Genomic DNA, 11,385 nt, shown 5'->3' with positions numbered 1-11,385 from the left:
ATAAATTCGCCCTAATTTTCATTTTTATTGTAGCATCACTAATCGCAGCATTTCATTGTGACGCTCAAAATATTCAATGTAGCTGTCATATAAAGCTACTAAAAATCCCATGTTTCTTTTATCAATATGTAAAAGCAATCCTATGTTCATTCAAAAGAGATTATAGATGCTTTATCAAGAAGGTTATTTTATCACCATTTAGACTCATTTCATTGATTATTGATTTTTTCAATATTTTTATTCACAAGCCTATATCTACAATTTTCTGGCCTCTCTTTTGGATTTTTGACAGATTTCATCTTATACTTATGTTTATTTACTATCGGTGTTTTCCACTCTTTCTTTTCATTTTACAAATTATCAATATAATTCTTGCTCCTGTTCGTTTTATAGTCACACTTGTACATCCACAATCATACCCACCATGTCAGAAATTAGCAGACAATTATTGGAAAAATACATTTGAATGTATTGCATCTAAGACTCGACAATTTTTCTCACTTCCGCTTAAGCTTTTCCAATACATTTTATATATTGTTGATAGTAGCATTGAATACTTCAAAACGAATCAATCAGCAGCGAGAAAAATTCCAATTAGTAAAAGCGCCGAAGGAATTCACGAATTTGAACAAGAGTACAGAGATATAAAAGAAAAGATTCAGAAAATTGACGATGAGATGAATTTGGACAAAAAGCGAATTTGAATGTTATATATGAATTGTAAATGAGATAAATATTGGTTTTCTTTGATTAAAAATATTTAATTTTAATTTTTTTACTTGTGAACATTTAAAAAATAGAGAAAGTTTAAAAAAAAGATTTTTTTATTTACGTGAGAGTTCAATTTGATTTTTATTTCTTCAAGTTGTTAATGTTGAAAAGTATTTGAACTATATCATTGTAACCATTTTTAGTTGCATAATCACATGCCGATTTATATGATTTAAATGATTTCCGAATATTTTAATGAATTTCCAAATTATTATAATAAATATTATATAAAATATATTAATATCTTTTTCATTGACATCAATATCTTTTCTTTCAAGTAGTAAACTCGCAATATTTACTAGTTTATTTTTCACTGATAAAATAAGAGCTGTGCTAAAAACTATAAATGATCCCCAAAAATTCGCGTAAAACATAAAATAATTAAAATTAGCTAAGAATATAACAAATAAATATCTTTAGTATTAATATCGATTCCTTCTTTCTCAAGAATTATTTTTGCGATTTCTTCATATTCATTTTTTAAAGCTAAAAAAAGTGCTGTACTAAAAACTATAAATAATTTCCAAAAATTTGTGTAAAACATAAAATCATTAAAATTAACAAAGAATAAATCAAATAAATATCTTTAGCATTAATATCGATTCCTTCTTTCTCAAGAATTTTTTTTGCAATATCTTCATGTTTATTTTTCAATGCTAACAAAAGCGCTGTATTAAATATTAAAAACAATTTCCTAATATTTGACTGAAACATAAAATTATTGTAACAAAAACTACACACAGAGTTTACATCGATTTCTTTTCTTTTAAGAAGTAATTCTACTATTTCAGTATAACCATTTTCTGCAGCACAAATTAATGCAGTTTCAAAAAATTTGAATAATTTCCAAATATTTTTTATAAAAATTAAATGGACAATAAAAACATAAAATCAAGTAAATAAATATTTTTATGATTTACATCAATTCCTTCTATTTCAAGGAGCAATTTAGATATTTTAGTATAACCATTTTTGCTTGATATCATAAGAGCCGTATTAAATAATTTACATAAATTCCAGTAATTATTTTTAAACATAAAAAGTCTAAATTAAATATTAAATTAAAAATATAAAAATCAAAAACATTTACATTTACTTCCTTTGTTTCAAGAATTAACTCAACTGACTCAAGATAATCACCTTTTAATAACAATGTAAGAGCTGTATCAAATATTTAAAACAATTTCCATATATTATAATGAATCATAAAATTATTTAAACAAATAAAGAAAAAATCATAGAAAAATCTTTAAGATTAACATCTATTTCTTCTCTTTCAAGAAGTGTTGTAGCCATATCCATATTCTTATTTTTTAATGCTATCATAAGTGCTGTATCACAAGCATTTAATAGATTCCAAATAATATTTTTAATCGTTTTATTATATAAATAAACTCTATAATAAAAAAATGAATGTCTTGAATATTGATATCAATTCCTTTTTGTTCAAGAAAATATGATGCTATAGCATAATTTTTAGCTTTAAGTGCAATAATTAGAGGTGTTTTAAATAATGAGAAAAATTTCCAAATCTAATTTATAAGCTCCAAATTATTAATATAAACTAAAAACAAAACAAATAAATACCTTTATTGATATCAATACCTTCTTTTTCCATAAGTACCTTAATTATTTTAAGATAATTTTTTGAAGATGCTCTCATAAGTGGCGTATAAAATATTTTAAACAATTTCCGAATATTATATTGAAATATCAAATTATTAAAATAAATACCAAATCAAACAAATAAAAATCAATTGCATTAATATCTACTTCTTTATAACTAAGAATATATTTAACAAGATCAGGATTTAATGATTCTATCGCATAAAATAATAAATCATTTGAAATTTTATTATTTTGAAGAAAATATTTAACAAGATTTAAATTACCCATTTTTGCTGATTCACTAATCATCTCAGAATTAACTTCCATTCCTTCATCTAACAAATAAGAAAGAATTTTAAAGTTTCCATTGTTAATACAAGCACAACCCAATTTATTTATATTTATATTGTTATCATTATTTTTATTTTCGTAAAAATATTTAAATACATCATTTCGATGATATTTTATTGCTATTTCATATGGGTTTTCAAATGTTGAATTATTTTGTTCACATAAATGAATGATTTCAATGTTTCCACCTGCAATTGCATATTTACCGGTGTTTTTTACACTAGCATTATTAAGTAATAAATATTTAAAACATTTAATAGCAGAAAAATATGCAGCAAAATCAATTAATGTAACATTTTCTTGATTAATTAATGAATGTCGTTCATTAGGAGATGGTTTAATGTTCTGATTAAAATTAAATTTGTCTTGTGATGATATTTCTTGAAGATTTTCTATTTCATCATTCCGAATTATTTTTGATAATTCATTTGGATTAACTCCTTCCAAAATTAATTTCTTAGAAAAATTTCGATCATCTTTTATAATATCAAAAAAAGTTTCGAAAGAAGATTTCGAATCGGAACAAGAATTTAAATAACGAGATTCGTCATTTAATAGTTTGTTCTCCATCATTAATACAAAAAAATGATATGTTTCTTGTGAATTAATTTGTACGATGTAATTAAAAAAAATTTCAATAAGTTTTAAGTCGCTTTCGATAAATTTTTCTTCCTTTTCTTGAAGTAATTTTAAGAAGTTTATATGAAAATCATTCCCATCATTTTGTGCTAATGATGCAAAATAAAATAAATTGCATATGACTATATTAAATGAATTTGATAAATTTGGATCAAATAATTGCATGATTTCTTCAACAGTTTCATTAATATTATCTTTTGTTAATCCAAATATAGCCTTTTCAAGTTTGAGAAGAAATTCCATGTGGTTTGGTTGAGTGTTAACATCCTCTTTTGTTGTGTTTAGGCTAGATTCCATGCAAAATCTGTTCAAACCGCATTTCTTCAAATATCAAAGGTTTACATATACCGATCAAAGCGACCAGATAATACGGGCATCCTAAATTTGATTACTTTATTCTCTGAAACCATGGTTTTTTTTGAATGATTCTCGCAACAAAATATTTTTTAAAAAAATATTATTCATCAAATTAAAATTCATGTGAATAATTTGATATTTCGGAATATATTTGGAAATTATTTATTGTACTATTTCTTCTTTACAAATTGGAATGTAAAATTTGAAAAACATGTGAATTAAAAAACATTTTTATTTAATTACATATCTTTCTAACACTTTAAATGCTTCATGAAGTAACAAGAACGAGTATGAAGTTGTCACTTCTAATCCACTCTTCAAGCTCACAAAAAGTGGGCCACTTTTACTTATTCCTTTGAAAACGAATTTTTCGTTTTTATCACCAATTTCGACCACGTCATCAGGGCATAAAACGCACATTTCGTAAGCAGGGGAGCCAACTTCGACCACCTCATTACTTTCACCGCTTAGTAAGTCAGGTCTATAAATTAATTCTGCGATTTGACTTACTTCGAATATTTTATCAATCTCATTTAGATCCTTAGCGTAAGCAATTCCATCCATTGACACACCAATAACTTGTGCTCTAATACCATTTTCATTAATAATATCAGCAGCTTTATAATGTGAACCGAATGAATCTGTCGAAATAGAAACTTTAATATTTTTATCATTTTTTATTTTTATATTTTTAAAAGAATCAACTCCAATTCTTCGTATTAATTTCAAGTTAGAAATTTCACATTTTGTTGCACCGATTCCAGATATTTTCATTATATCAGTTTGGATATATGAATTATCATTTTCGTCAGTGCCTAAAAATATTCCTTCACCGAATTTAGATGAAACTCTATCTCCAGGTAAAAATATTTTATTTTTACCATAAACATTAATTTCAATAATTTCATATTTATCAGTTATTATTTTACGTTTTATATTCTTATTTTTAAATGAGCGAATTATTTCAAAATGTTCAATATCCGCAGAAAACAAAGAGTTATTCGAAAAATCCATAAAAACATAACGATTTCTATACATGCCAACAAATTTAACAATTCCTTTCTTAGGAAAAAATATTAAATCGTCAATGAAATATCCGAAACTTTCACAAAACGTAGGAGTTATATCTATGATAGAAGGTATATTATCAACAATTGTTTTATATAATTGATGATTATGTCGTTCTATTAGATAAAGGTTTAAAGGTTGTTGATATGTATATATGTATTTACATCCTTTAGGTTGTAACCATAAATTACCTTCATTAAATCCGATGCATTTACATGTAACACCTGTTGGCGTTTTAACTATATCACCTTCAATTAAATTATATTTAAATGATTCTTGAAAGTTAGAATCGAAACAAAGTAAACGATTATTTTGTGTCATATAAATTTGTTTATTATCTTTTGTAAATATTGTGTTATTTAATGAATTAAATAATTGTTTCACATAAATAAATGGTTTATATCCATTGTTAAAATAACCATATTTTGAATCAAATGCAAATAATTTTTCTGTTTTATTATTATTATGAATTGTTAATCCATTTGATGAACAACAATGATATTTTGTAGAGATAGTATTTCGTGAATGTATTGGTGTGCCTTTAAACATAATTAAATATGTAGAAAATAAATGAAAACATGAAATAGGAAATTCAATTTTTGTTAAAACATTATCAAATTTAATGTTTGAATACAATTTTCCATATTTATCAAGTTGAATTATTAAATCATTTTTTTGTTCAATATTAATTGTTCCTGAATTAATAGGTAATGGAAGTAATTTATAATTATTTATATCTTGAAGTGAATAAATATGATGATCGAATGTAGAAAAATGAAATATTTCGGATGATGAAAATATCGAAAGAATTGGAAAATTAAAATCAATTTGTTGGAATTGTGAATTTTCGACTTTATAATTACATATAAATAATTTCCCATCACCTGTAAGTGCTATAATTGATTTAGAATTAATTTTAGTATTAATTATATTATAATTCTTTATTTTATACGAATTTCGAATTTTATCATTCCAAAAAATTATTTTTCCTGTTTTATATGCAAATGTAAATGCGTTTCCATATGATGACATTCCACGTGGTACTAAAAAATTGGAAAAAATTGTTTTGTCTTCAACTTCAAATGTTTTCCCATGAATTAAAAGTTGTCCATCATCAAGAATAAAAGAAGAAAATGTTTTACATGCACAAACTTCACGTATTGATATATAACTTGGCGTCGTAATTTGTGAAAACGTAGTAACATTTGATGGAAGTAATGAATCGATTTGATGATTGCGATTATCACCTAAGCCATAACATATATTATGTGAATCTAAAATTAGAAAATGTGATGTTGAACATGCACAAAAAATCAGCGAAATATGCGGACCTTCAATGCAATCGATTTTATTATTTGTTAAAGATTTAGTAGAAACGATGATACATTGGAGTTTGGTACTGACGGTGAGTGGTGGAGGAGAATTAATTATACTTAGTTTTTTGAATTTTATTTCTGGAGGTTCTGCTGGTTGATTTAATTCATGTAATTGTAGACTTGGTTCTTGCGGCGGTTGTTCTGATTCTTGTGGCGGTTGGTTTGATGCTTCTTGGTGTGAAGGCGTTGTTTCGAGTTCTGGTGGATGTGAATCAACGCGCTGAGGTTCAGGAATATAAATACCTAGACGTCTGATATAATGGTAGCATGAAAAGGTGAAAAGATCAGTGACCCCAATGCTAGATGTAGCACTTACTTCATAGTAATGTGCTCCAATTCTAGTAGCCATGTTTAACCCTTCTTCGTAGGAAACTTTACGTTGGCTTGGACCAAGGTCACACATATTTCCCACAAGTGCTAATTCTATATTTTCGCTTAATGTTGGAATTAACAAACGATGAAATTCTGATGCATCTTCAAATGTTGATCTAATTGATACATCATATACTATCATAACAATTCCAGCTGTTCGGAATATTGCCTGCATGAGTGCAATGTTACGCAAGTCTCCTCCTGTATCCCAAATATTTAATTTAATGTTCTTACCTGAAACTGAAATTGTGTGTATACAAGTGTATGCAGATAAAGTTCCCCTAACAATATCTGGAATAAAATTTTGAATCAATCTATAAACAATACATGTTTTACCCACACATGAATCTCCTATCAAAACAACCTGAATTTCAGAGGGGATGCTAGGTAGACACCCAGTTGGCCTTGGGGGTTCATCCACGAAGTCATTCCTACGTCTGGCATTCATCACTTCAAACGAATTTGCCTATCGTTCATTTCTCGGGGCGGGTCAAATTTATTACCAATCGATAGGAATTTCAGAATTACGATAGTTTTTTCTGTGGGAAACAGTTTTTAATTTGCCTATCGTTCTATAGGTATTTAGCTCTTACATTAAAAATAAAAAACATTTTATTCTTTATTTTACAAATTTCATAATATAAAAATTACATTTTTTGTGATAACATCCTTTGGCAATATTCCGAATCCTTTGGCCAACATGCATTACTCCACATATCGGAAACATTCCTGAACCGTACGTCATTCGAGAACAAGTTCATCAAAGCAGTTAAGAAGTAATACACAGTCCTTAACACGAATGAAATTAACCAAACCGGCAAATACAATGACAACTTTAATATGTGCGCAACGTAACCAGCGATTGGAACCTTCGACAATTTATCGAGTAAGTCGAGTATGAACATGAAGAATGAATGGATTGGCTTCAATATGAATCGAACAATTCCATTAACAATTGAACGGATTATAAATATTATTCCATTAATTGTCTTAATAACAAATTTCGCTATAATTTGTGGTAATTGCTTCAGATGATATAAGTTATTTATTAGATAACGAAGAGATTTAATTGGAATTAAAAGTATCGACTTAATACGTTCGACATTAATTTGTTTAATTACTTTATGTATTGTGTTAACAATTGATTTTATTGGCTTTTTAATTATTTCAATTAAAAATCGTAATTTACTGAAGTCAATGAAATGTATAACTCGTAATATATATGAATAAATTCGTGTGGATATTGTGACAAAGAGTTTAATGATATGTTTAAACGCAATTTTAAAGAGTTTGGAAATATATACTATGGCGCGCCATGGTAATATAACAATTGGCTTGAGAATTACCCAAATAAAAAGTAATGCTCGTTTAATATAATCATTTGTCTTATTAACAAATTCGGGTAAATCACCAAGTAATGAAAGATAATCAAACATAGCAATACCTAATTCATTTAATATGATACCAATTGCAGAAATAGATTTAACAAAATAAGAGTAAAAAGTGACGACGACAGTTTTGAGAAAAGTGCCAAGCATTCGAAGGATTAAATAGGGTGCCCTGAATACCATTGAAATAAATGATTTGATGGCATCCATAAATGGAATATGAGAAATAATCTTCTGGATGAGGTCATAAAGAAAGATAAATGGCGTCTTCATAACGTCAAAAATCGTGGTGAAGGAAAGATGTGAAATAACAGTAACAAATTTCTTTAAAAGAATTACACTTTTCTTTGAGACTTCTTTAAGATGTTGGAAAGAGGACCTGACAATATATTTGGCTTGAATAAAAAGAGTTTTAAGAAGTTTGATGGGGAATCGTAAAAACCTTTTAATTATATTCCAAATTGGAAGTATAACTTTTTTGGCTGTAGAGTAAAGAGTAATAAGAATTGCCTTGAAAAATTTGGTGAACATAGACATAAGTCTATCAAAGGCAGCAGAAAAATCAACAATAAAATCAATTGGAATTGTAACTATAGCTTTGATAAGATCAAAAGCAGATTGAATCAAAGTATAGAAATCACCAAAAATGAATTTGAAAAATCGAGCAAAGGCTTGGAAAACGCCTTCAATTGATCCAACAATTTCTGTAGATGAATGTAAAAATCTTCCAATAAAACCAAATGTAGCAGAAAACATGGTGTATATTGTTTTGAAAGTTGCTTTAAATGGAAACAAAATTGAAAATTGAGGATGATCAGGTTGAGAAAGTTGAATTATTGTACAAATACCAACAAATATCAACGACCACTTCAGAATTCTCTGGGCCATATCTCTCCTTTGTGGAGTGTCTCTTATACCCAGAATTGAGAAAAGTCTTTCCATGGGTTTAAGATTGAACGAACCCTTTCAATTCAAAAGCTTTGTTCGACTAGAGTCACTTTTTGTATAAAGCAACTCAAAATGGTATCGACTAAATACTAATTGAAAATTGAATCGAGTAAAGTTATTAAATTAGATAAACGTTCTTCTCAGAATCAATTCCCACAGCAGGATCTTTGAATTTTATATTTGCTTATATTTAAGTCATAATATAAACAATTTTAAATTTATATGTTATATTTTCATAATTTTAAGCCAAATATAATTTACTATATCTAAAGTCAGACGAACTTTCTTTGATTTTGTAGTAATTTTTTTCAATCATGTATTTACTTTTTTATAAAACTGCCAATATCAACCCCATATTAATTCATCTTTTAAACTTATATATTAATGAGAATTTTCGAAAAATCATGATAAAATTTTTTTTTGAAATATTCCAGCTCTCGACATAATAGTAATAAAAATGTTTTTGGATATTTTAATTGTTCTAAAATTTCCGAAGGGACATCTCCAAGAGTCGGAACAACTTTAGCAATTCTTACAACAAGATCAAAATAGAATATACAAAAATAGTTTTATTTTTATTAATAAATCTCATTTTATGTGCTATCTTTCATAAATAGCGAAATGAGTTTGTTTTGGTGCATTTGTTTCCATTTCATTACTGACTTATTTACTTCGTTCTGGTTGCAACCGATTACATTGAGGATCACGGGAATTAATTGTTCCTGTGTCTCTGTGTCTCTTGTAAAGAATTGCAATAACACCGATTTCAAATAATTTCGATTTGTTTTTTCTTCTTTTAATGCTTGTATTTCTAACTTTAATGAATTATTTGATCTTTTTAGTTCATCAATTTCATCTTTTACATTTTCTTGCTTTCCTAAATCATGTGCTTGTGAAAGAAGTGAATTATTTTCCTTTTGAAGTTGTTTATTTCGAAGAAGAATTACTTTATTTTCTTCGATAAGTTTATCTTTCATATCGTTCATTTGTTGTATTATTATATCCTTTGCTTCGAGTTGTGACGCATTGTTCTTAAGCTCAATGACGTTCGAATAAATCGTGTCGCGTTTGGATATAATTGATTCGGCATTACTGAAGATGGAATTGTTGTTGCCTAAGACAGAAGCAATGTCTTGAATTAGATGTGTAAGTGCAGTTAACTGTGTTTCCTGTTGTGCTTTTGTTGTGTTTCCTTTGGCGATTTGCTCGTTGAGGGAATTGTTGGATTGCGTAAGTAAATCGTTTGCCTTTGTGAGCGCAATGACTTTGTCTTGAAGTGTCTGTATTAAGTCTTGATTTGAATTTTTTGTTTCGAGTTTTGTTTTAATTGATTTTAGTTCTTCGTTTTCTTTCAATATTTTGTTGATTTGTTCGTTGTATTTTTGTTGTGTTTCTTCTGTAACTTTTTCTAATCGTGATATTTCTTCATTTTTATGTGTGTTTTCTTGTGTAATATTTTCAAGTTCATTCTTAAGTTTCTGAATAGAATTTCGAGCTTTTTGAAGTAATGTTTCCTTTTCATTATTATACTTTTCTTCCATATCTTTTATCATTTCTTGATTTTCTTTGTTTTCTTGTTCAAGTTTTACTTTAATTACTTTAAATTCTTCATTTTCTTTTAATAATTCATTTATTTTATCTTTATTTTCGTCGTTATTTTTCTCTTTAGATTTTATGTTTTCTTCTAATGTTGATTTAATCGATTTAAGTTCTTCATTTTCCTTTTCTAATTCATTTATTTTATTATTAATTTCATTTTCATTTTGTTCTTTGTTTTGAATATTATTTTCTAATGTTAATTTAATTGATTTTAATTCTTTAATTTCGTTTTCATATTTACTAATTTGTTCATTATATTTTTGTTGCGTTTCTTCTGTAACTTTTTCTAATCGTGATATTTCTTCATTTTTATGCGTGTTTTCTTGTGTAATATTTTCAAGTTCATTCTTAAGTTTCTGAATAGAATTTCGAGCTTTTTGAAGTAATGTTTCTTTTTCATTATTATACTTTTCTTCCATATCTTTTATCATTTCTTGATTTTCTTTGTTTTCTTGTTCAAGTTTTGCTTTAATTTCTTTAAGTTCTTCGTTTTCTTTTAATAATTCATTTATTTTATCTTTATTTTCGTTGTTGGTTTGTTCTTTAGATTGTACGTTCTCTTCCAATGCTAATTTAACTGTTTCTAATTCTTCGATTTCTTTTGACATTTTGTTTATTTGCTCATTGTACTTTTGCTGCATTTCTTCATTTTTATGTGTGTTTTCTTGTGTAATATTTTCAAGTTCATTCTTAAGTTTCTGAATAGAATTTCGCGCTTTTTGAAGTAATGTTTCTTTTTCATTATTAAACTTTTCTTCCATATCTTTTATCATTTCTTGATTTTCTTTGTTTTCCTTTTCAAGTTTTACTTTAATTGATTTTAGTTCTTCATTTTCGTTTTCATATTCTTTAATTCTATTGTTGTTTTCATTTATATTTTTCTCTTTAGATTTTATGTTCTCTTCCAA

The 11,385-nt window shown here is 26.7% G+C and overlaps 1 protein-coding gene across 1 annotated transcript; it reads right to left on the bottom strand.

The window, feature by feature from the left end:
• Window positions 1–9,471: 9,471 nt before the first annotated feature.
• GO595_007651 (viral A-type inclusion protein) lies at window positions 9,472–11,085 on the bottom strand (the record flags this gene model as incomplete). Its single annotated transcript, XM_067921138.1, has 1 exon — window positions 9,472–11,085. The coding sequence occupies one exon, from the start codon at window positions 11,083–11,085 to the stop codon at window positions 9,472–9,474; it is 1,614 nt and encodes a 537-aa protein (XP_067772214.1).
• Window positions 11,086–11,385: the final 300 nt, after the last annotated feature.

This window comes from Histomonas meleagridis, assembly GCF_020186115.1.
Source record: "Histomonas meleagridis strain 2922-C6/04-10x chromosome Unknown contig_55, whole genome shotgun sequence".
In the NCBI taxonomy this organism is placed as follows: domain Eukaryota; phylum Parabasalia; order Tritrichomonadida; family Dientamoebidae; genus Histomonas; species Histomonas meleagridis.
Note: the sequence above shows the minus strand (reverse complement) of the source record. Positions and strands in the feature narration are given on the sequence as shown.